The sequence below is a fragment of the Balaenoptera borealis genome, assembly GCF_965194805.1.
Source record: "Balaenoptera borealis genome assembly, chromosome: 17".
Taxonomy (NCBI): Eukaryota; Metazoa; Chordata; class Mammalia; order Artiodactyla; family Balaenopteridae; genus Balaenoptera; species Balaenoptera borealis.
This window is the reverse complement of record NC_138876.1, coordinates 50233027-50260053: the sequence shown is the minus strand read 5'-3', so window position 1 is coordinate 50260053 and position 27027 is coordinate 50233027. Positions and strand designations below refer to the sequence as shown.

The 27027-nt window shown below is 35.6% G+C and overlaps 1 protein-coding gene across 3 annotated transcripts in view; it reads right to left on the bottom strand.

The window, feature by feature from the left end:
- NBN (nibrin) overlaps nt 1-21852 on the bottom strand; it is a 48168-nt gene extending 26316 nt beyond the window's left edge. Inside the window, exons 1-7 of one of the 3 annotated variants that reach the window (XM_082363423.1) lie at nt 15650-21852; nt 13632-13762; nt 12336-12484; nt 11723-11882; nt 8864-8967; nt 2884-3001; nt 2073-2266 (exon numbers count right to left, since the gene is read on the bottom strand). In XM_082363423.1, the coding sequence (XP_082219549.1) occupies nt 2073-2266; nt 2884-3001; nt 8864-8967; nt 11723-11882; nt 12336-12484; nt 13632-13762; nt 15650-15686 (893 nt within the window). In that variant the 5' untranslated portion in view covers nt 15687-21852. Of the gene's footprint in view, nt 1-2072; nt 2267-2883; nt 3002-8863; nt 8968-11722; nt 11883-12335; nt 12485-13631; nt 13763-14868; nt 15013-15048; nt 15535-15649 lie in introns of those variants that run through there. The other 2 variants (XM_082363421.1, XM_082363422.1) reach the window with 2 other exon arrangements.
- Nucleotides 21853-27027: the final 5175 nt, after the last annotated feature.

Here is a 27027-nt window from a genome sequence, read left to right as displayed (position 1 = left end):
AAAGAGAAAATAATTAAATTAGTAACAGGAAGAGGTCCCAAATATGGGCTAAGACATTGGGAAAACATCTCAGCAAGAACAAAAATCAGGGTTATATTGTTCCCCTAGACATCTAATCTTTTTCAGAGATATTTAATTTTAATCACTGATATCCTATACCCATTTCTGACAACTAATCAGTAGCGCCATGGCACTAACCAATCCCAATGTTGCCCTATTGTCTGAAATTCAGTCAATAGCTGACTTTACTGGTTTGATATAACTGTACCTTCAATTGCTATCAATGGCTTGGACTAAATGGACAGGTGTTATTTTAAGTGATAGTCTTTCTCAAACTGTAAAATTGTCCTCTCTCCAAGAACAAATTGAAACAGGAGCCAGAGACTACAGAACAAAATGTCATCTCATGATCAAGTTACCAGCCTCTGAGCAACCTCTCACTCCAGCAAGGCAGCAAGATGTAATGGTAAAGAGCATGGACTCTGGAACCAGACTGCATGCGTTCACATCCTGGCTCCTCTGCTCGCTCCCTGTGTTCTACTCAAATCCCCTTTTGCCCTCTCTGCACAATGGGGACCATAACAGTAAAAATACACATGATTGTATGAGGATTAAATGTCTTAATATATGTAGAACTCTTAGAACAGGACCTGCTACAGTATACAGTATTATGTAAGTAAGCTATTATTGCTATTGTTCAGCATGGCTTTTAAAGACTGGTAAACTGGTCATAAGTAAAATACTGCCTGAAAGAAGCCTTCTCTATTTAAAATAAACTTCTCCCCTCTGCCCTGTTATTCTGTTTTCTTATACACATTTGTAGTTATCTGTTTACTTGTCTTTATCTGTCTTTTCCCCTAGACAGTAAGCTCCAGTGGTGGCAGGGTCCATAGCTATCTTGTTAACCATTATATTCCCAGTGCCTAAAACACAATAGAATCACAGTATATTTTGGTTGTAGTAGTAAGATGGTATTTTTGTTAAACAAATATTTTCTTTTTCACAGTAGTTAACACACCTCCTTTAAGCAAAATATTTATGGGACACATGACTGAAATTTTACTTTTTACTTTGGCAAACCCATTTAAAAAAAAAGCAATCTTCATGGTCAGAAAGAACTCCTGGGTCAGGAAAAATGAATACTGTGGAGAGCTTATTTGTATGGACTTTTTAGACATATAAATACCCTAGGCCCTAACTATTTTTTAAAATATTTATTTATTTATTTCGCCACGCTGGGTCTTAGTTGTGGCGTGCAGGATCTTCTAGTCGCAGCATGCAGGATCTTTAGTTGCAGCATGCAGGATCTTTAGTTGCAGCATGCGGGGTCTTTTAGTTGTGACATGTGGGATCTAGTTCCCTCAACAGGGATCGAACCCAGGCCCCCTGAACTGGGAGCGCGGAGTCTTAGCCACTGGACCACCAGCGAAGTCCCGGCCCTAACTATTTTTCACTAGGTGAATAGAAATTCAGTCAACGGACTGCCAATGCTGACTTTTTTACTTTGTGCTTCAAAAATGCTAAGATTATTAACACCAGTAAAGAGTCCAGGAAAAAAATCCTTGCTTTAGTGCTTTCAAACTGCCGCCCCTCCACACTACAAACACTATTCTAGGATACTTGATACTTTCTTTCCTGCTTTCCCATAACAGCCTATATAGCCATAATAGCCTAATTTTTATACAAATTTTCAATGGGTAATAATCAAGGGAAAAATACATTCCAGCTTGAGGCTATTTCAGAACAATTTTACATTTGAGTTTTAACTTACTCAACTACATATTCTAGAGAAAAACAAATACTGCTTTATTAAGAGAGGTATATTCTGCAAATTCTATTAAAGTAACAAAAAAGCGGCAGAAAATAAATATTGAGCTAAAACTGTCATGGATAAATATATTCTATTTCTAGCATACTAAGTCACAATAAATTTCCAAGTACCATACACAATAAAATCTTTACAATAATTCTTGTATATACCTTTACATTATTATGTGGAGTGCAAAAAAAGTTACATATAAAATCACCTACCTGCCCTGTTTTTTTTTAACTAATAAAGAATAATTCTGTACCTCTGCAGTATATCCATAATGGAATGAATCCATTTTTTCTGAGAGTCAGGAATTAAGGTCTGTGAATCTGTTATTCCTACATCAACAACACAAGTTCCAGGAGCTGAAAAGAAACTATCTTCTTCTTCATTGTCTTCCGTTATCAACCTAGTGTCTCCTCCTCCAAATACAACTGCTGCACTTAATTTTTTATGCTAAAAATGGAAAGAAAAAGAAAAAAAGTAATGAAATAGCCATAATTAATGTCTTGAATACATTCTTAAAATTATAAGAATTTGATTTGGGAAGTAAAATATAAGCAGAATTGAAGAAGAATTGATTTTATAATACTTTCTGAGAGGACAATCTGAGCTTCCACTCTTGAGAAAATCCCTAGTTCACCAGGTACCACTGCAGCCCTGGAATCCTTACATCATCTACAGCTCCTCTTCACACAGTACTGTAACTGTGGGTTTACTTGCATGATTTTTCCACTTGTAACATTAACTCCTGGAACTCTCATTTCAGCACACAGAAGACATTCAACAGCTGCTTACTAACTGAACAAGTTAGCACTTAAACCAAAGTTTTTGGTCTCCTCCTTGTATGTATTTATATAAACTTAATTAATAAGCCAATTAAGAGATATTAAGAAATGCCATAGTCATATACATGAACGCTGGGCAAGTTCTGCTGCCTGGGTAGTTTTTTATTTCACTTCACACTTCTACACAAAATCTCAAAAGGAAGTGCATTAACAACTATTGACAACAGTAATAATTTATCCTAGTTTATAACATTTTCTTTACAAAAATTTAGCTTACAACATTACCTGTTTGGCATTTAGAAAGACAAATGTTTTCCCTTTGAAGATCTGTTTTCTTTCCTGTCGTCCTGACAGATCAATATTTTTACTTCCAATAACTGGTTCATCAATAGGTGGGTAAAAACTATAAAAAATAAAATAAAGTACATTCTAAATATACACTACACTGTATGTGTAACATTAAATTTGTAAATGGAATGGCAATCTAGACACTAGAAAGGCTTAATTTCTATAATACCGTTATATTATTAAAAAATTAAGAGTTTTATCTGGGACGTAAGGACCAAAAGTGCCTAAACACTTTTTCTAGAAATATGGTGACAGATGCCACACAGAACAGCAGAATTCTTCTTTATTTTCTAAAACTATATAATGCAAAAGTAGACAATCATAACAAGATACAATTAAATATATATGAATCAAACAACTTATGTAAATTACAAATGGTTGAGAGAGAAAAAGTAATTAAAAAGTTTTTAAAAAAGTAAAAACAAAACCAAAACCAAAAAAAAAAAAAAAAATCCGAATGGTTGAAACATCAACCATTAAAGATCAAATTCTATTAGCATGTTGTGCTTGCTTAGGAACCAGTAAGTATTAGTAATAATGTTCATATTGTAATTCTATGAACTACTGCTATAAGTGTTTTGTTACAAATCTCTTTGGAGAAGCTCAGGGAATTCTAAAACCTACATTTTGTCAGTTTAAATAAAATTCCCACAGATTTAAAAACACAGTCTTTTAGCTCTTTAATGTAACACTATAAACACATCTTAATAATCCATAGAGATTAGGGAAAAGAAGAAAATAGAGAAGTAAAATCAACAGATAATTCAGTCCATAGTTTCAACTTTCTATATAACTAGATCTTTTGTTACAGCTATTCATAACTGACCAGACTTTTAGTTTCTCTATCGTCTAGTAAAAATTATTAATGTTCATGGATAGAAAGACTCGATATTGTCAACATGTCAGTTCTTCCCAACTTGATCTATAGAATAAACACAATCCCAGTAACTCCCAGCAAGTTATTTTGTGAATGTTAACAAACAGATTCTAAAGTTTACATGGAGAGGCAAAAGACCCAGAACAGCCAACACAATATTAGGGAAGAAGAACAAGGTTGGAGTACTAACACTACAGAATTCAAGACTTAATGTAAAGCGGCAGTAATCAAGAGAGTGTGGGACTTCCCTGGTGGTGCAGTGGTTAAGAATCTCCCTGCCATTGCAGGGGACACGGGTTCGAGCCCTGGTCCGGGAAGATCCCACAAGCCACAGAGCAACTAAGCCCGTGTGCCACAACTACTGAGGCCCGCGCACCTAGAGCCCGTGCTCCGCAACAAGAGAAGCCACCACGATGAGAAGCCCGCACATGGCAACGAAGAGTAGCCCCTGCTCGCTGCAACTAGAGAAGGCCCGCGCACAGCAACGAAGATCCAATGCAGCCAAAAATAAATAAATTAAAATAAATAAATTTTAAAAAAAGAAAAGATTAAAAAAAAAAGAATCCACCTGCCAATGCAGGGGACATGGGTTCGAGCCCTGGTCCGGGAAGATCTCACATGCCACGGAACAACTACTGCTTTCTAATGAGAAAAATAGCATTTTAAAATTATCTACAGCTTTGTGTTTTTCACACTGTCATTCTTAATTTTGCCACAGATAATAGCTAACAGTTAACTACAGTTTAGTTCAATGAAGAGTGAACATTTGTTATACCAAGTCACATTCCATGAGAACGATATGCAATTAGCTTTCCAGAGTTCTAACTTTTATTTGTGTGATTCTTTGATGTTTGGTTCCTCTACTAAGTGCCAAGATGGTAGAAACTGTAATGCTTTTTGGCTCATCATTATATCCTCAGGTCTATCTTGCCTGGTTCAATAAATATTTGATAATAAATAAACTGATAGTATAAAACAGAAATAAAAATTTCACCTAATAAATTAGAAGTAGAGAGAAAGTAAAAACATCCCTCAATACAAATGTATTAAAATTCTGGGACTAGAAAAATGTATTTTGGTTTTCTTTTAAAAACATTGATAAATTTGAGCCCCAATACTCAATAAGACTGATCTTGAAAGGAAAAAAAACACCGTATTATCAAGAATCGAATCAAATGTTGGAGTCATACATACATATACATATATATGATATGTATATATATCATATATATAATACAGTGATAAATAATAGACCATGTTCTGGAACTTCATATACATAGAAAAATCTTTCTCTCTTTAGTAGTATTAAGGATGAAAACAAGAAAGGAGAGACTAGTCATAAATGTGAAGAAAACATCATTAAAAAATCAGTATTTCCGAAAAATTAAATTCTAGAAGTTTTAAAGCATCACTGAGGCTATAGTGATTTGACAGCTAGTAATAAAATTGGAAAACAGTAAATTAACTTGGCAGAGACCTAGGTTAGAGGCACACTGCCTGAATACAAGGATACCACAAATATAAAGTGACCTCTAACTTCTATAATGAAAAAATTAAAACATTTTTTGGCATACTTACACAGAAACTTCAAGAGCTACAAATAAAATAATTATGCTTTATTATGTAGTAACTGGTACATATTATTCACAAATTCTATAAAATATTAATCTAGAAATATTGACTTTTTCCTATATACATTTTATAACTTTATATAAATTCTTCACGTGATGTTCAATAAATTTTATCTAACTCAGAGCACATCATCTTCACTTCTGTCCCAAGATTTTCCAAATACAGAATTTTTCTGAATTCATGTATAATTCTGGCTGTGGAAACTATTCTAAGCCACAATATTTCTTTGCCCAACATCTGGATAGCTGTTTATTTCATTAGTACCAAAGGTACATGTTCATGATTTCTAGAACCACATACTTACTATACTGCTTTTTTTTTTGGTGATCTCTAAAAGGTTTGAATTACATTGGCATCCACAACTTGTAAATCTGAGCTTGTATCTCCAGGAAGAAAATTTCTAGTGTGTGTTAAATTTCTTTGCTTTAAATTTTAATTGATTATTTAAGGTCAACTCTACAAGCTTCCTAAACTTTCATTTACCAAGATTGTTTCATGCTAATGTGTCTCTTGGGTCTGAGATTTTATTACAAGCTAATAAGTTAACCTATTCCTCTTTCATGGATGCTGGCAGAAGACACAAGACTCCTGGGTCAGAGACAAAGCAAGCAGCAAGCCTCAGTGTGTTTGCAGCAGGTCTCCTTCCATGCCAAGTCCCCTGAGGATGACACAGAAGGTACATACTGTGGGTTATGTTACAGGAGAGGTATATACCATGGGTAGTGTTACACTGAACTTGGGAATCCACCCATTTTATAACAAGCTATAAGCAGGCCTGCTCTCTGTCCTGGGAAGGAGATACTACCTCATCCCTCCAGGTTTCTCACTGCAAACATAACCCTGAGAAATGGCCTGGGTATAGGGCAGTCAGGGCCTTTCATTCTTGGCATATCCAGCAAGTTTTGTATGATGTAAGGACTCTCTCCCAACAGTGTTTTCTGAAAACAATGCTGCTTGTTGTCTGAAATAAATTGAGAAAGGGAAACTCCTTTTTTCTCTTGAGGATCATTTTTTTTACATTCAGACATATATAATATTTTAATGAACTTCCTTTATTAGAGCATAGAGTATCAAAATTAAATACTTCTTTTAAATGTAATCTAAAAATGACTTCACCTACATTGGTACTTTGATAACAGTATAGGAAAATTAGGTATCACAAACCATATCAGGTACTCTATCTTAACCCTTCACTTACTCTGTTTTGTGGTAACAGTGCAAAGATGCAGACATAACTGTACCAAAAAGTACTACACATTTTGTTAGGTAAAAATATTATAGTATGCCTCCTAATTTAAATTCAGGACTAGTGATAATGCTTTTACAGAACTAAAAGAACAGGTAGTTATGTAATAGAAGAGCCACCACAATTTATCTCATATCCCTTTTATAACCCATCCTACTACTATTTAATATCTTAAATTTAATCATTTTTCTATTTAATTGAGTATGTAGTCAAATTAGTCTTCAACAAACATATCAAAATGGATCTCAATAGGTATAGCAATCTATTAAGGCAAAAAACTACGTATTTTAAAATAGTATTAAAACTTGATTATCAGTTGCTATCATCAAACATGAACTAATGTAATAGTCTTTCCTGGTTAACACTGAATTAGGAGTTATTGAACAATCTTAGAGTAGGGATGTTTTATTATAGCCATCTAAGTTAATACAGTCACAAATTGAAGCCAGAAAAAAACTATGCCTAACCTAAAGTAAAAAAAACAAAAAACAAAAAACCAAGGTTAAATACACCTGAGAATCTGAACAAATAAGTAAGAATCAATGACTAATTCTAAAAACTCCAAGACCATAAAACATATCACCAGTAGTAAAAACTTAATCAGACCCCTCCACTCTTAAGTAATCTAGAATTAACAATGGTTTATTATCTGTAACAAGAGTCATTATTTATAGGATTTATCAACTTTTCTAGGGAGGGTCATAAATAGGCTTCAGGGAAAAATGTAATTCTGTTGAAATACTGTGTAAGTTGGTAGTAAGTGAAGTTTCTAGAGGAGAGACCAGTGCTTTCATTTTCTCACAGGGGTCTAGGACTCAAAAAAGTTTAAGAATCATCTATTTTAAAATCTCAGGAATTCCCTGGTGGTCCAATGGTTAGGACTCTGCGTTTTCACTGCCAAGGGCCCAGGTTCAATCCCTGGTCAGGGAACTCAGATCCCTCAAGCCGCTTGGTGGGGCCAAAAAATAAATAAAATAAAATCTGAAGATCTCTTTCCAGAAGAAAGCATATTTTCTGTTAACCAGATTATAAAATACAAGAAACCTCCCAAATGAAAATTAAAAACAAAGAGAAAAATCTGATATTCAGTTACTTTTAAAAGCAGATACATATTATCAGGTATAAATAGTTCCTAAAAATATATGCACTGGGCAAATTAGCTTATAATAGCTAGTAATATTTTTAAATTGGTAATAAAATACTTAGCTTGAATAGGTAATACTTAACCTAAATTGGGTAATAAAATACTTAATTTGCATAGAATTTTAGATTTTTAAAACCTCCTCAAATCTATTATGCCATATAGACTATAAGCTACTGACATACATTTTAAGCAAGCATGTTCTTATGCTGACTAAAAACACCCACCGTTTTATAGTCACCAGTACTTTAACCATGCAATCTGAAAAGAAAAATCACAAATATCTTCCTCCTCAACCACAGCTTATATTACTGCAAACATTACTAATACAATACATACAGTGGATAGATCCTTTAGTCTGGTGGTTCACAAATTTAGCAGAGCATCCAAAAAATTAAATAAATAATCAAGCTACTATGAATCTTCCCAGATATTGCAATTAGCTACATTTCTTTTAATAAGCACCTATTATGATGCCAGGCAATATGCTCAGACTTTATGTATACCACTAGTTAAGATGAATAATAATTATACTAATACTAATAATACTAAATACTTAAACACTCAGCAGGACAGGTATTAGTCTCATTTTTCAAAGGAGGTAACGGACACTTAGAAGAAATCAGCTCAATTCCCAAGGCCACAGTGCTGTTAATATTCTGGCCCAGGACTCTGAGGCTCCACAACAGGGATGCTGCACCACACAATTCCTGGTGTCCTGCATGCATGATGCCCAGCATTGTCATGTGTGCTCTACTGATTTCACCTCTATGTTATTACTGTCCTTCAACATTTTCCTTTAAATATTGGCACATATGTAACATTTGTTTCACGGAGATAAGGAACAATCACAAAGAACTGGGAAACTTTCTTCACATACTGACAAGACAACTTCATTAATAATACTGAACTGTAACATTACATCCTGAAACAGTCAATAAAGAGGGAATTAACCTAAATAAAACCAGTGCTATCATATTTTGTATGTCATATTTTATTATATTTAAAATACGCAATATACCTTTCAATTTCTGGAGGCTGTTTCTTGGACTGAACTGTTTTAAGAAATTCAGTAAAATATTCTGGTTTTACAATCGGACGCCCACAAATGAGTGCACATATTGTCTAAAAAGAAGAAAACATGTGAATACATATACTCATACCCTAGCTGTTTTAAAGATGTAAGTTATAGACTACAAAGAGGCTGTTCTATTCTGTTTTTCCTCCTGTCTCTCTATAATTATAAAGGAGACACAATCTATAAAATAGAAGTCAGTATTGGTCACTGCCTAGTTTTAGTATAAAAATCCCTGTATTATCACTTGATTATTAGAAGCTACCAATTACAATACGGGGTGGGGGACAGATTGGGAGTTTGGGATTGACATATACACAATGCTATATTTAAAGTAGATAACCAACGAGGACCTACTGTATAGCACAGGGGACTCTGCTTGACATTCTGTAATAACCTAAATGGGAAAAGAATTTGAAAAAGAATAGATACATGTGTCTGTATAACTGAATCAATCACTTTGCTGTACACCTGAAACTAACAAGGTTGCTAATCAACTATACTCCAATATAAAATAAAAATTAAAAATAAACAAACTGTGGTAACTACAATTCATGTAAGTCAGACCTTGCAAAGCAAAGGCCTATATGCTAAAATAGCAATAAGATTGTTGAAATAACAAATAAATGTAACATACAGGCAAGTATCAATAAACAATAAACAATCATTATTAAAGGTGAAAAAAAAAGAAGCTACCAATTACAATATTAATTTAAAAACTGCTTGGGGAGGGCAGAACAACATAACATAAAACACAAGTCAATTTAAAAATGTATACCATTTTAAAAACATTAAAATGTACATCTTAGAATTAAGGAAATGTAACATCTGCCCTAGACAATAACAAGAGATAAACATGAGAGAGTTCTTTCAGCTTAATTGCCTTTCAAACTGATTTTAATTATGGAATAAAGTGTTTTTAAGAAAGTAAATAAAGGAATAACTCTTTAGTGTTGGACAAAAGCTGAAAATAAGTATATACAGATGGAGTGGGGGAAGAAACTTCAACTAGCAAGTGAATTAAACTATAAGCCTCAAATACAATGTATCCATAAAATTTGAGACAGGTTAAAAAATACCATCACTGACAATGAAAATAAGATTCAGCATAATTCTAGGAAATAATCCAACTAAAGAATTGGTAAGAATGCTTCTAATAAACAAGGGAAATTACCTAAATGTGAGCAAGCAATTTAGGGTATCTCTCAAGAGTGGAATCTGAAAGTTATGAACCTCAAATATGAATGAAATAATTGACTCCTTGCATGAAGCAGTAATGTGCAATTCAACACTGGACTGAGTAAACTCCAATACATGTGATCCTGGGCAAAGGATTCAATTGCTCCATGCCTCAGTTTCCTCTTCAGAAAATAAAAACTGAACTGAATGCTCTTTAGGTTACCTTTTGGTTCTAACATTCAACGATTTCAAAAACATAAACTAACTTGTATTTTTGGAAAATTTACTAAAAAAATAATATAATGACAAAATATTTTTTGCACACGATTGATCAGAAATATTGAAAAAGGAGTATTGCTCTGCAAGCCTTTGTTGGTATATATACAGTAATCTCTAATATCCAGGGACTGGGTGGCCATTAGCATCCTAGTCACTGGAATACAGTGTACTATGGTAAATGGATGCTAGTTTCCAGGTCTGTCACAGACTCAGTAAAATATCTTTCAAGACCATCTAACTGCCTTTGCTCTTATTTCAAACCCACCAAGCAATGGCATGATTACCTATTCCATTTCTCAGGTACCTTGGTATCTTCAAGGGGACCATGTTGGAGTCTACATGTAAATATTCTGGTCACTATAAAGATACATCCCTACTATAAACTGATAAATGGACATTTTGAATTATGAATCTATTATCTGGGTTTATTAGCATAAATTACTATTCAGGAGGCTAATCACTCTGTTGAATTTATAAATCAATTTCATAAACTAACAAAGATGAAACAATCTTTGATCCAAGTTTAACATGAGGTTCAACCTGAACAGCAAGCCTTTCTCTATGACACCTATTTAGGTATAAGACACATATTCTAATTTAAGTAATTATATATTAAAGGATTTTTGTATCATCGAATAAAGGAATCTAAATATCTGTTGCTTTTCACTATAGATATTAACCTAAAACAATCTCACATATCTATAGTCAACTTGCTGAAGGAGACGAATCACCTCCCAATATCATTCTTCAATTAGTTTTGGATTAACCAAATCTGAAGAAGATGCAAAGTCTGAAAACATACCAAAATATATCACTGCTTTGACAAATAACATATATCTACATATCTCTAGATTGTGACAATACATTAAGGTAATATTGTAAGAACCTAAAGTCTTTGTGATTAGGGTCTAAAGCCAAATAAGAACTAAATAAAAGAGCATGAAACCATGAGATGGTATCAGAGACTGGAGGAAGGAAAGACATGAGCTGCTAACTTTGAAGATTGGCAGTTGATCTCTAATTGCTTTGCTTTTAGACTGAAAACACAAACTACACGCTGTAATAACTTCTTGGTGAAAGGATAATATAAATCATTTAAATGCTAAATCAATATCTGAAATATAATTTCATGTGCTTTTGCTTGCCCCAGATAATAAACAGTGTTTCTGAAAAACCATTCTAGCCTATACGGTAGATATGGGGTTGGTTGGCATATATACACCTACAACTAACAGTTCTGATAGTTTTAAAGCAAGTGACTTTTAAAACATCCGTGTACAGTGGGTAAAGGAATAAACTTAAATTCAGAGAACTTACTTTAACATAATAACAAGGCATTCAACTTACTTTAATGGTAACTTTAACTGATACCATGACAAGGTGAGTACATTCCTCTGTCCAATTGTTTACAGTAAGTCCTCCAAGTTGCAATACAGCTTGACTTAAAGCAGTTTTCCCAGAGACATCTAAACAAGAAGAGCACGCAACCAAAGGTTCATACTCTACTCTGTAAATGAGAATAAGTTACATAAAGTTATCATAGTTATAGAGATGGCAACTTATGGTACTTTAAACTTTAAGCTCACATCATATGCTGTTATTTTGATTTTTACGTATTACTAAACTTTCTAACTTATGAAATTATCACTTCCTAAGTCTTAAGTCACAATTAAGAAAAAAACAATGATCAAAGTTTAACATTATACTTTGACCTATGCAGAATCAAACAAAAGTAGTTCCCATCAAGGTTCTTAGGGCCCACTCAAACTCTCATTCACTCTTTTCACTATCTATGATTAATAAAAGGCACTAACCACGTGTGGTGCAAAGTTCACTACTGTCCTAAGTAGGAACTAAATAGACTGGTTCCAATTCATTATCCATAAATATCCTTTTCCTTTAGAATCTGATTGGTGCAAAATAAAGCTGTCCATTTTAATATCAATTTAAAAATTCTTACTTGAATTTACTTTCAAACACTCCAAAGGTAACTCTATCCCCTGTCTTCAGAATTCGGGAAAGGCCATTCTGCATTTTTTCCTCATTAACAAAGGTACCATACTTAGAATTATCTTTTATTGTCAATACAGGGATTTCATCTGTTTGACTCTGAAAAAAAAAAAATCAATAAATAATTCAAAGTCTCTTACCACTCAGTAAATACTATTCCTAAGGGGAAAGGTTTCAAAACAAAAGGTTGATAACTTCTGGAATAGGTGATACGTGGCTAACCTCCCAACACAGTAGGCAATACAGTTATTGTTTTGGTTGCATGCAAAGAATGATCACTCAACTAGCAATTAAGAGAAAAATGTCAATTCCAGAATCACTCCTCTTAGAACATACATTGTCTTTATTTTTGTAAGTCAGTGGAGATTTTCCTGACCCCTAAAAATTTGAGAACTGTTTGCTTTTGTACAGTCTGTTCATGTATAAAATGACAGCTTCATTCCTAAGGTTTCTTTTTTTTTTAAATTATCAAAATCACATAGTAAAAATCAGTCTAATGCAAAAAGGCTAGAGTGTCTGACTTGCACTAACAATTTTATTTTTTTCTTTAGGATTTTCAACAATGTTTTTCTATACCTAAAAGAATACAGACACAAAACCTAAATATTACTGAACAGATCCAGCATTTGCCAACATGCAGTCTTTGCTCAAAATAATGGCTTTTCTTTCTTAATTACCACCAGCATTACCATTAGCACAGCTATTTGTGCTTTTACAACCTACCTTTATTATTAAAACAACCAACACACCAAAACAAACTCAAAGCCATTCAAACGAGCTGTGGGGCATATACAACAGCTGTTTTCCCTAGTAAAGCAAATCGATTTCCCTTGTGAAAACCTAAGATATACGGGAAACACCAGTGTTCATATGGCTGCATTAACTCATTAAAGCAGGAGTCATGATGGTCCATTCACTGCTCTATTCCCAGGCTTTGGCACAGTGATTGACACACAGTAAGCACTCAATAAATGTTCAAGTAAATAAATATAAATATGTTCTACTTCCCCTGAGTTTCTAAATCACTAAAACAAATAGTAAAATACTGAAAACAGAAACTTTAAATCTTAAATAAACAAATATCACCAGTACCACTGCCCAAACGTCCTTAATTTTGTTAACATTTAAAGAAAACTAACAGCTTTATAAAAAGTCTCCCAAATTCTCTCTTACATATACACCAAGGTAAACTTTTGTAATTTCAATCCTCTTACTGTCAGCTACTGAAATAAAATTAGTAACTTACCAGGTTAGTTACAGAAAAGTTAGCAGTTAATACAGCATGATTTCGGCTGATTGATTGATCATCTTCAATTAGAATGCCACAGTTTTTCCTTCCAACAATGTACTCAACACCAGCCAAAAGTCTGTATGGTTCTAGGAGAATTTTTTTAAAAAGTAAATTAACAGGTACGCACATACATAAACATGTATTTACGATATAGATATGGCAAATATTTAAACATTTTTATTTTGCTATTTAAATGCTAATAATCAACTTTACGTAAATCAAACTTGTGTTTTCCAGTAAAGCCTCACTGAAGGAGGCAAAACTAAACAGATAGAAAGCTCTACCATTTTTCTAACAGGAAAACAATTTTGTCAGTGCTTGCCCAAATTAACTTATAATTTAATGCATTACCAAATAAAATCACAACACTATGTTTGGAGCTTGATAAACGAATTCAAAATTCCATCAGGAAAATATAATGTGAAAAACTGTCCAGAAAAATGTGAATATTATGGGAACTTCCTCTACCAGGTGGTAAAATATGCCACAAAGCGAAAGCAGTTAAAAAGTATGGTATTGGATCAAGAGTAAAAAATATAGATCAAAAAAAAAAAAAAAAAAAAAAAATATAGATCAATGCAAGAAAAGTCCAGACCAGATTCAAGTGCATAATTTGGGGATTTTTTTTTTTTTTTATGTTAAAGGTAGCTTTTAGAACAACGTGAAAAGGTTATTAGTTTAAAAAAATTTTGGAAATCACAAATTGTTGGAGGAACAGCATGTACGTTGAAGACTTGTAGAGTTTAGTCTGGTACCACTGGAGTGGTAGAGTGATTAGGGCAAATAAACTAGACAAGTAGAAAGGAGTCCAGGTAAACCTTGACCAGACCTGGATTATATTTTATTAATCAGATTCTTAACCTAGAGTGGACTCTTTCAACGAAAAACTTTTGTGTTGGTTTCCCTCCATTTTTCCTAGAAGGATGGCACCCCATAGCTTCCATCAGATTCCGAAAAGAGTTCAAGATCCCCCAAAAGTTAAGAATGCCACCCACTGGCGCTAGGGGCATTTTTCTTCTGCTACCTCCTTAAAGGAACTCAAAGAGCCAGCCACAGGCTACAACTGTTTCTGGAAACTGTTCCTACTGTGTTCCACCTTGCAATCCTCCAAGTCCACAGTGAAACTTGATCTTTGAGTCTCTAAAATATTTTTTAGTATCTACAGTATTTTTACAGTATTTATTTTCCTTACCATTAGTTTGGCCCTCTCCATACTTCCTTACACTGTCAATCCATTTAGCCTCTACGTAGATCTTTTTTTCAATCATAACGTAAACTTCCGGAGGGCAAGGCCAATCATAGGCTACAACTGCTTATCTAATCAACTAATAAGTGCTTACATATATTAGGCAACCAATTTACATGCAATTACCATTTTCCTTTGCTAGAAATGCAGAAAAAAAAAACTTTTTCAGTTGTGATGACAAAACGGAAAAAGGCTCCGAAACAAAACCCAAATTATGCTTTCCTGTAGTTGCCATTTACACAAGTCATCTCCGTGGCTCCTCACAATAATAAACAATGCGCTCAAGACAGAGTCATCGAGTCTTCCAGACTGTTAACTTATTCTGGGTGTTTCCTCAAAAGCTTAAAACGCTAGGTGTTGTAACATATACCCGGTCAAGACTCAATCCGGAAGACCATTTAAGTCCGGGTCAGAGCTAGTCCCGCCAGGGGAGTTGGTCCCAACCACGGAGAACCTGGCGGTAGACCGGGCGGAAAGGACCCGGCGGTCACTGAACGGCCCAGTGTCGCATGCCTCCTCCCCCCGTCAGACCAAAGCCTGGTTCGCAAGCACTGCGCACCCGCCGAGAAAGACCACGCGCTCCCCACACAACAAATGCGCGGCTTCCGCACCAGCTTTCGCAGCCTCCCAGGGCGAGAAGGGACCGGAAGTAACGATCCGCAAACCCTGTGCCCACCGCATCCGCTCCCGGGAAATCGGTCCCCGGACATCTCCCTACCGCCCTTACCTCGGGCAGGGCCCGCAGCTGGCAGCAACTTCCACATGGCCTGGAACACTAGGGTCTGGCCGATGTGCGGCAGCGTAACAGCGGCTGACCGACGTGCGCGGCCGCAGCGCCAGCGATTGGCGCGGACTCCGGGACGTGCGCGCTCCCGGAAGCCACACCTGCCTAAGAAGCGGAGGGATAGACAGAAGTGCGGCGTTGGTGCCTGGTCGCCACCCTGTGGTTAGGAAAGGAATAGCGCAATGTGTATTGAAATGTGCTGTCTTAAAAGGATCCCATTTTAAGGTGTTCAACGAATACAAGATTATCGATTTTTTTCTGATTGTGAATGGAAACGATTTTAAAAATCAGCTTCAAAGCAACGTAAGGAAACTTTCTAATTAAAGATATTAACGTAGTGACCAGTTACATATCTCCATGCATTTGCAATTGCTTAAATTGCGGTCATTCCTTCGTATGGATCCTAATGATTGTGATAATTATGGTGAAGATAAGTATTTCACTCCAATTATTTTTACTCTTCTCCAAGCTCAAATAAAGTTCTCCTAATTTCTCTGTTTCATAATGTTGCACTTTCATCTAATCAGTAGCTAAGTACTGGGGTGTTTATCCGTCCTTTCCACTTCTACTTGTACCGAGCTGGTGCAAGCTCTTCTCAATGCTATAGTAGCTTGCTAATCCTTCACCACCCACCTCCTGCACTAATCCATTCTACAGTCTACACACTACAAAGTAAACACCCTAGAGTACACTTCTGATCACATAATTTTTGGTTTTCAAAAGCATTCTGAAATGAGAAGGAAAAAAGATGTCACTTTAAAAGGCTGGTTTATGAAAGGCTCTGTTATGAACATAGATGCAAAAATCCTATACACAAAATTAGTGAATTGAATCAGGTGGTATATAAAAAGGATAATCATGACTAAGTGGGACTCATTCCAGAAATAGAAGGGTGGGTGTTAACTGGGGGGAAAAAATAAATGTAATTCACCAGAATAACAGGAAAAAGGGAGCAAAATAATGATCATCTTGGTAGCTGCGGTAAAATCATTTGATAAAATTCCACATTCATTCATTTATTCTCAGCAAAATTGGAATGAAGGGAACATTCTTGATCAGATAAAAGGCATCTACCAAATAACTGCTGCTTACATTATACTTAAGGTAAATTATTTCATGTTTCCCCCTGACATCAGGAATGAAATAAGGACATATTTGCTCTTACCACTTATTTTAAACATTGTTTTGGGTGTTCTAAGCAATGCAAAAGGGAAAAAGAAAAGGCATATGGATTGGAAGGGAAGAAATAACAGTCATTATTCACAAATAACATGATCATGTACATTGAAAATCTAAAAGAATTGAAAAGTATATTTAATAAGGTCACTGAACACAATGTCTAAAAAATTCAGTTGTATACCTTTATTCCATAAAATAAATAGAATGTGACACTTAAATAACTAATTATAGTAGCACCAACAGTCATCAAATACCTTATAAGAAATCTATCAAAAGATGTGATACAAAACATTTTTGACTACAAAAAACTACTGACAGAAATTAAAATAAGTTCTAATAAATTCAGGATAATATACCATGTTCATGGATTGTTATGATGTCATTTCTCACAAAATTGATCTTTCTATTCAGTGAAAAATGAATATAAAAATGTCCCAATTTTTTTAGTGGAAATTGATAAGAAGTTTCTAAAATCTATATGGAAATGCAAAGGCTGAGAATAGCCAAGGAAATTTTGAAGAAGAATAAAGCTGGAGTGCTTACAACTACCAAGTATCAGGATGTATTTATAAAGTTATATTGTCAGTGTTCTGTTGACACGAGGATAATAGGCAAATGTGTCAAAATAGACCTAACCCATGTTAGGTCAACCATGTTGATCTGCATATGTAATTTGCTTTTTCAAAAGTGATATTACAGAGCAATGGAAGAAAGTTCTTCTTTTTTCAGTAAATGGTCCTAGGGATATTAGTTAACACTACAAAAGAAATGAAGACTGACCCCATACTTCACACACATACAAACTTTCAAATATACAAAACAGTATTGTTAGCTATAGTTATGTTGTACATCACAACTGGAAATTTCTATATTGTTTCTTATTTACTATCTTGCCTGTGCAATTTCAGAGGCTCCCCATTGGCCTTTCCCACTTCGATAGCTCTTATTCCATAGGCCAAAGAACTGTACTAATGTGGGTGCTTTACTAACTACCAAATATGTCCTTTTCAATTATATATTTGGGAACTGTGGAAATGACCACCAGATAGGTCCCTGTGCTCAGTGGACGTACTTCTTCCACACCTGGGCAAAAATTACATTTATTATCTGGCTCCTATCTACCTCTAACTGCAGGCCATAATAATTCTTTGTGTTCCTGGGTATCAATAATGATTGTGTCCAACAATCCTCAAAATGTTTGAGCATTCCCTCTTCCTCAGTGTATGGTTTCCCGAGGGAATGGCCACAGGTCCTTTTGAGGAAGGACTGAGGGTGGGGTGGGCATGGATGGAGAAATCACTATCATATATTCTCACCAAGGTGTTACAGGGTGCTTCCTCCTGACAATCCTGCCTCTCCTTCAGTAAATGGGTTCTGGATTGGTAAACTGGCTCAAGTTAGAAAACTGGGTAAGAGACTGACTTTTTATTGAGACTGCTGCTCTCAGCCTTATGTCACCCATCCTTGATTTCTTGTTATTGTATAGATTGAGCATGCCCTTGTTAGCTAACCTCTATCTTTCCCCCTAGGGATGCCATATTCTATTAATCATCTTCAGAGGTCAGGATCTCTGACTGTCACTCCTATTTTGCCACTCATTTGGATACGTGTAGTGGTACCTTTCTGATGGCTAAGTGCTGCCACCTGGCTTCTATTGTTTCAGGATTCTGTTAGCCTTGTTGCTTATATGTGAACCCAGTTCTGTAACAACATCTTTTATCATTACCCATGACCTACGAGGAGAGCCACCACTGAGATTCTCAGTGATGCTGGTGCCCCTCTCACCAGAGAATTCCTAGTCACTTTGATAAATAGAGCATCTGTATTGGAATACTAGCATGCCTACTTCTCTGAGCATTTTGCTCCTTACATCTTCCATCTGCCATGACAATTCTGCCATTTCTACTTCTCTTAGTGTGGGCCACCACTTTCTTCAAGCTTCTAAGAGCCATCATGGAAGAATGATATAGTCATATTTCCTAGGGTCCTTGATAGTATTAAATCCTCTCTCCCTGGAGAGTGCTGCCAAATCAATAAACTCTCCCTTGTCCAAATTTATTTTCCATCTGCTCCTTGTTTAGCATTCTCAGAATATAGTCTCATAAGCACTCTTCTTGTTCCTGCTGGTACATGTTGGTGAGGTCCTGCAGCTCCATCACTATAAAGTCACTTTTTCCCTTTTCAGGGCAAGTCCTTCCCCAGATGGCTTTTGCTATAACTTTGTCCTGTTTATGTCTGATTACCAGGAGGACAGATTGAGTAGTCTCAGAATGATTAAGGAAAACTTAACTGTTGCTTGGCAACAATACATGTCTGTTAATCAGAGTTGAGAAATATTAAAAAGGGACACAATGAGGGTAGAATTTAAGATTGGTAGCAAATTGGTCTGCTCATTGTTCCATGCTCCTTGCTTCGTGTAGTTTGCTGGCATCTCCTCTTACCTCTGTTCTCTTATAAACAAACCCTCTTAGATCTTTAAAGTCTTCATGGAAAATTCCCTCTACATCTTGCCTTAAATGAAACATGGCTCTCTCCCTAGTTCACAGCTTCCTTCCATGAGTTCTAGGATAGTCATTCCAATACCTCTCCCACTGACATGCACCATATTTATTGGCCAATAGAGTTACTATTTCCCTCTAAACTTTCACTTCTATTTTAAGATATTCATCTTCCCTACCTTGCAAAATCTCTTCTAGGTCAGGATTATTTCATATGACTACCCATCCTCTATACCCCTTTTATTGTTACTAACTGCAAGTATGTCCATGTCATTTGCCCATATTCATTGAGGACAATGCCATCTATGTGAGAGTTTTCTTCTCCATCCCAACTCCTCCTGTCATTCTCAAGTAATTGTAAGACACAGCTGGACAATATATTCTACCAACTAGGCTCACATTTCTTTGACTTTCAGCTCCTGTGACTTTCATTTCTGCTTTGCACATACTACCCCTTTGAAGGTCAGTTTTAGCTCTTTATATCACCAGAATCTTCTCCACCTTTGATATCCAACTTTCTGACTGGAGCTGCTTGGTCTTCTCACTCTTATATGTTCACTCCCATTACACCTGCTGTTTAGCTTCTTCCAGGTATCCAGCCACTTAAGCCCTCCACTTTACCCAGGTTATCTGTATCCTTCTATCCTCCATGATATGCAGGATAGACACCAGGATCTGAGCTTGAACTACTTTTGCTCTTAGCTCATCTCTCAGTACTGAGAATAGCTCTCAGAATAACTTTTACTCTCCGAGCTTTCAACTCTCACTTTCAGCTCTATAGCTTACTTTTCTATGAGCCCTAACAACCCCTCAGTCATGAGTCAATCATACAGCAACATTCTAGACTGAAGCTTCTGGATAAAATCTGCCTATTTTTGAAAATATGAAATGAATGCAAATTCATAAACTAACTAAGGTAGCTCAGTCTCCTCTGACATATAAGTGGGATTAAATACTAGCTATGTTGAAGTATTATTGTTAGCATTAAATGAGATACTGTACTATGCATGGTAGATGTTAAATAAATATTAGTTTCCTTTTCTTTCCTTCCTTTCTAGTTCCTTAAGGGTAGGGGCTGTGTCTAAGTCATTTTTGAGTCCCTACTGTACAAATCATTTTTATATCTCTAATATTTACCATAGTGATGGGCACAAACAGGCACATAAGTGTTTGTTGAACTTAACTGCTCATTGATGTCTTTTGAATATCTCATTGAATATCCCTCTTTCCAACCTTTACTTATATTGGAACTGTGCAGATAGGTGGGGTGTGGGGGAATAAGAAGCATGTGGAGAAACAGTGTTGACTCAAGGTGTATCTTTATGATTCTGAGGATTATCTGATAATAAAGAACAATGAGTTCTATTTTTGTAGCCCAACCCTAATTCTACTTTACTAGAATTATTCTACTATAATGATTTTATATTTTTTGAGAATAAACAATTTAATTTCTATGTGACTAAATTGTTTTGTCTTTACATGGGAGTATAATAGTATATATGTTAATCTATGCATTATTAGTAGACTTAATGAATTAATCTACTGGATTACAATTATCAAATTGGCTGTTTGACCAGAATTTATTTGTTAAAAAATTGGAAGTTAAAAGAATGCAAGATCCCAAATTGCAAAGTGTATGACTTGACTTTACAGAATGAGAACAAATAAGTCTATGTAATGGAAGCATGGGTTAGCTTTACTTCCAGAAGTCACTCAAGTCACCCTAAATGATTGCAAAGCACTTTAAAAATCTGAAGCTTAATAATCATCTAAAACGTGTAAATTAGATGAGGTATGTAAATACTAGAATACATAAGAGCTACTATTCTAAAGAAAGTCATATCTTATCAATTACTTTATGTTAACAGCACTTAACAATGACTTTCGTAGTACCATACCAGATGGTCTATAATAATTCTACCAAATCTCATTTACTTGTAAAATCACAGATTTTTAGAACTACAAGTGATTTTAGAGATAATTTATACCAACACCCCAGTTTCATGGATGAGGAAAATAAAGCTGATAAAAATTTATTTGCACAGTAGCAGAAAGCCAGTGTGCAGCAGAGTCATGACAAGAACAAACTTCTGCTTCTCAGTGCAGCTCTCTTTGGATCCCTTCAGCTGCAACCTGGACCAAGTCCTTGGAGGTCTACCCTTGAGCAATCTCTGTGTAGTGCAGCCTGGGAAGTGAACACTGGATCAGAAACTAGAAGGAGGAACATTATCAACTGTTGCTTCTTTTTCTCAGCCTCAGACATATAACTTTAAGGATGTTACAGGTTCCATGTTCAGTACCTCTCACCTAAAATAAGCAGGACACCTGCTATTCTCCAGTAGTGAGATAAAAGCCAGGACTTCTTAGTCACTCTAATCCTTCTTCAAGACAATACTAAACAACCCTCTGGCCATTTCTGGAAGTCATGGTTCTTTAGTACCCCACAGTCCAGACCCAAGCCTGGTGTGACTATGTGGCTTTAGCACTGGGCATTGTTGGTTTTTTTTTTTTTTTTAATGTCTGAAACATTTATATTAACATATTTCCATGCAAATAACCCAATGAAAGTTTAGTATTAGTTGTTTTGTTTGTTTTTTTATACTGCAGGTTCTTATTAGGCATCAATTTTATACACATCAGTGTATACATGATCCATCCACGTCTCAACAAATGACTCAATTTCGTTCCTTTTTATGGCTGAGTAATATTCCATTGTATATATGTACTACAACTTCTTTATCCATTCGGCTGTTGATGGGCATTTAGGTTGCTTCCATGACCTGGCTATTGTAAATAGTGCTGCAATGAACATTCGGGTGCATGTGTCTTTTTGAATTACGGTTTTCTCTGGGTATATGCCCAGTAGTGGGATTGCTGGGTCATATGGTAATTCTATTTTTAGTTTTTTAAGGAACCTCCATATTGTTCTCCATAGTGGCTGTATCAATTTACATTCCCACCAACAGTGCAAGAGGGTTCCCTTTTCTCCACACCCTCTCCAGCATTTGTTGTTTGTAGATTTTCTGATGATGCCCATTCTAACTGGTGTGAGGTGATACCTCATTGTAGTTTTGATTTGCATTTCTCTAATAATTAGTGATGTTGAGCATCTTTTCATGTGCTTCGTGGCCGTCTGTATGTCTTCTTTGGAGAAATGTCTATTTAGGTCTTCTGCCCATTTTTGGATTGGGGTGTTTGTTTCTTTGATATTGAGCTGAATGAGCTGTTTATATATTTTGGAGATTAATCCTTTGTCCGTTGATTCATTTGCAAATATTTTCTCCCATTCTGAGGGTTGTCTTTTCGTCTTGTTTATGGTTTCCTTTGCCGTGCAAAAGCTTTGAAGTTTCATTAGGTCCCACTTGTTTATTTTTGTTTTTATTTCCATTACTCTAGGAGGTGGATCAAAAAAGATCTTGCTGTGATTTATGTCAAAGAGTGTTCTTCTTATGTTTTCCTCTAAGAGTTTTATAGTGTCCAGTCTTATATTTAGGTCTCTAATCCATTTTGAGTTTATTTTTGTGTATGGTGTTAGGGAGTATTCTAATTTCATTCTTTTACATGTAGCTGTCCAGTTTTCCCAGCACCACTTATTGAAGAGACAGTCTTTTCTCCACTGTATATCTTTGCCTCCTTTGTCATAGATTAGTTGACCATAGGTGCGTGGGTTAATCTCTGGGCTTTCTATCTTGTTCCATTGATCTATGTTTCTGTTTTTGTGCCAGTACCATATTGTCTTGATTACTGTAGCTTTGTAGTATAGTCTGAAGTCAGGGAGTCTGATTCCTCCAGCTCCATTTTTTTGCCTCAAGACTGCTTTGGCTATTCGGGGTCTTTTGTGTCTCCATACAAATTTTAAGATGATTTGTTCTAGCTCCGTAAAAAATGCCATTGGTAATTTGATAGGGGTTGCATTGAATCTGTAGATTGCTTTGGGTAGTATACTCATTTTCACAATGTTGATTCTTCCAATCCAAGAACATGGTATATCTCTCCATCTGTTGGTATCATCTTTAATTTCTTTCATCAGTGTCTTATAGTTTTCTGCATACAGGTCTTTTGTCTCCCTAGGTAGGTTTATTCCTAGGTATTTTATTCTTTTTTGTTGCAATGGTAAATGGGAGTGTTTCCATAATTTCTCTTTCAGATTTTTCATCGTTAGTGTATAGGAATGCAAGAGATTTCTGTGCATTAATTTTGTATCCTGCAACTTTACCATATTCATTAATTAGCTCTAGCAGTTTTCTGGTGGCAGTTTTAGGATTCTCTATGTATAGTATCATGTCATCCACAAACAGTGACAGTTTTACTTCTTCTTTTCCAATTTGTATTCCTTTTATTTCTTTTTCTTCTCTGATTGCCGTGGCTAGGACTTCCAGAACTATGTTGAATAATAGTGGTGAGAGTGGACATCCTTGTCTCGTTCCTGATCTTAGAGGAAATGCTTTCAGTTTTTCACCATTGAGAATGATGTTTGCTGTGGGTTTGTCATATATGGCCTTTATTATGTTGAGGTAGGTTCCCTCTCTTCCCCCTTTCTGGAGAGTTTTTATCATAAATGGGTGTTGAATTTTGTCAAAAGCTTTTTCTGCATCTATTGAGATGATCATATGGTTTTTATTCTTCAATTTGTTAATATGGTGTATCACATTGATTGATTTGCATATATTGAAGAATCCTTGCATCCCTGGGATAAATCCCACTTGATCATGGTGCATGATCCTTTTAATGTGTTGTTGGATTCTGTTTGCTAGTATTTTGTTGAGGATTTTTGCATCTATATTCTTCAATGATATTGGTCTGTAATTTTCTTTTTTTGTAGTGTCTTTGTCTGGTTTTGGTATCAGGGTGATGGTGGCCTCATAGAATGAGTTTGGGAGTGTTCCTTCCTCTGCAATCTTTTGGAAGAGTTTGAGAAGGATGGGTGTTAGCTCTTCTCTAAATGTTTGATAGAATTCACCTGTGAAGCCATCTGGTCCTGGAGTTTTGTTTGTTGGAAGATTTTTAATCACAGTTTCAATTTCATTACTTGTGATTGGTCTGTTCATATTTTCTGTTTCTTCCTGATTCAGTCTTGGAAGGTTATCCCTTTCTAAGAATTTGTCCATTTCTTCCAGGTTGTCCATTTTATTGGCATAAAGTTGCTTGTAGTAGTCTCTTAGGATGCTTTGTATTTCTGCGGTGTCTGTTGTAACTTCTCTTTTTTCATTTCTGATTTTATTGATTTGAGCCCTCTCCCTCTTTTTCTTGATGAGTCTGGCTAATGGCTTATCAATTTTGTTTATCTTCTCAAAGAACCAACTTTTAGTTTTATTGATCTTTGCTATTGTTTTCTTTGTTTCTATTTCATTTATTTCTGCTCTGATCTTTATGATTTCTTTCCTTCTGCTAACTTTGGGTTTTGTTTGTTCTTCTTTCTCTAGTTTCTTTAGGTGTAAGGTTAGATTGTTTACTTGAGATTTTTCTTGTTTCTTTAGGTAGGCTTGTATAGCTATAAACTTCCCTCTTAGAACCGCTTTTGCTGCCTCCCATAGGTTTTGGGTCATCGTGTATTCATTGTCATTTGTCTCTAGGTACTTTTTTATTTCCTCTTTGATTTCTTCAGTGATCTCTTCGTTATTTAGTAACGTATTGTTTAGCCTCCATGTGTTTGTCTTTTTTACGTTTTTTCCCTGTAATTCATTTCTAATCTCATAGCATTGTGGTCAGAAAAGATGCTTGATATGATTTCAATTTTCTTAAATTTACTGAGGCTTGATTTGTGACCCAAGATGTGATCTATCCTGGAGAATGTTCTGTGCGCACTTGAGAAGAACGTGTAATCTGCTGTTTTTGGATGGAATGTCCTATATATATCAATTAAATTTATCTGGTCTATTGTGTCATTTAAAGCTTCTGTTTCCTTATTTATTTTCATTTTGGATGATCTGTCCATTGGTGTAAGTGAGGTTTTAAAGTCCCCCACTATTATTGTGTTACTGTCGATTTCCTCTTTTATAGCTGTTAGCAGTTGCCTTATGTATTGAGGTGCTCCTATGTTGGGTGCATATATATTTATAATTGTTATATCTTCTTCTTGGATTGATCCCTGGATCATTATGTAGTGTCCTTCCTTGTCTCTTGTAACATTCTTTATTTTCAAGTCTATTTTATCTGATATGAGTATAGCTACTCCAGCTTTCTTTTGATTTCCATTTGCATGGAATATCTTTTTCCATCCCCTCACTTTCAGTCTGTATGTGTCCCTAGGTCTAAAGTGGGTCTCTTGTAGACAGCATATATATGGGTCTTGTTTTTGTATCCATTCAGCCAGTCTATGTCTTTTGGTTGGGGCATTTAATCCATTCACGTTTAAGGTAATTATCGATATGTATGTTCCTATGACCATTTTCTTAATTGTTTTGGGTTTGTTTTTGTAGGTCCTTTTCTTCTCTTGTGTTTCCCACTTAGAGAAGTTCCTTTAGCATTTGTTGTAGAGCTGCTTTGGTGGTGCTGAATTCTCTTAGCTTTTGCTTGTCTGTAAAGCTTTTGATTTCCCCATCAAATCTAAATGAGATCCTTGCCGGGTAGAGTAATCTTGGTTGTAAGTTCTTCCCTTTCATCACTTTCAGTATATCATGCCACTCCCTTCTGGCTTGCAGAGTTTCTGCTGAGAAATCAGCTCTTAACCTTATGGGAGTTCCCTTGTATGTTATTTGTCATTTTTCCCTTGCTGCTTTCAATAATTTTTCTTTGTCTTTAATTTTTGCCACTTTGATTATTATGTGTCTCGGCATGTTTCTCCTTGGGTTTATTCTGTATGGGACTCTCTGCGCTTCCTGGACTTGGGTGGCTATTTCCTTTCCCATGTTAGGGAAGTTTTTGACTATAATCTCTTCAAATATTTTCTCTGGTCCTTTCTCTCTCTCTTCTCCTTCTGGGACCCCTATAATGTGAATGTTGTTGCATTTAATGTTGTCCCAGAGGTCTCTTAGGCTGTCTTCATTTCTTTTCATTCTTTTCTCTTTAGTCTGTTCCACAGCAGTGAATTCCACCATTCTGTCTTCCAGGTCACTTATCCGTTCTTCTGCCTCAGTTATTCTGCTATTGATTCCTTCTAGTGTAGTTTTCATTTCAGTTATTGTATTGGTCATCTCTGTTTGTTTGTTCTTTAATTCTTCTAGGTCTTTGTTAATCATTTCTTGCATCTTCTCAATCTTTGCCTCCATTCTTATTCCGAGGTCCTGGATCATCTTCACTATCATTACTCTGAATTCTTTTTCTGGAAGGTTGCCTATCTCCACTTCATTTAGTTGTTTTTCTGGGTTTTTTTCTTGTTCCTTCATCTGGTACATAGCCCTCTGCCTTTTCATCTTGTCTATCTTTCTGTAACTGTGGTTTTTGGTCCACAGGCTGCAGGATTCTAGTTTTTCTTGCTTCTGCTGTCTGCCCTCTGGTGGTTGAGGCTATCTAAGAGGCTCGATGGGAGGCTCTGGTGGTGGGTAGAGCTGACTGTTGCTGTGGCGGTCCGGCATTGTTGGTTTTGCTCACTGAGTGGTTTGTTGCTGGGGGGCAGGGCATGATTAAAAACAAAATCTCCTGCTACCCCAGAAAACCTCTCCACAAAGATAGAAGAGAAAGGGAACAGCTTTATTATTGAATAAG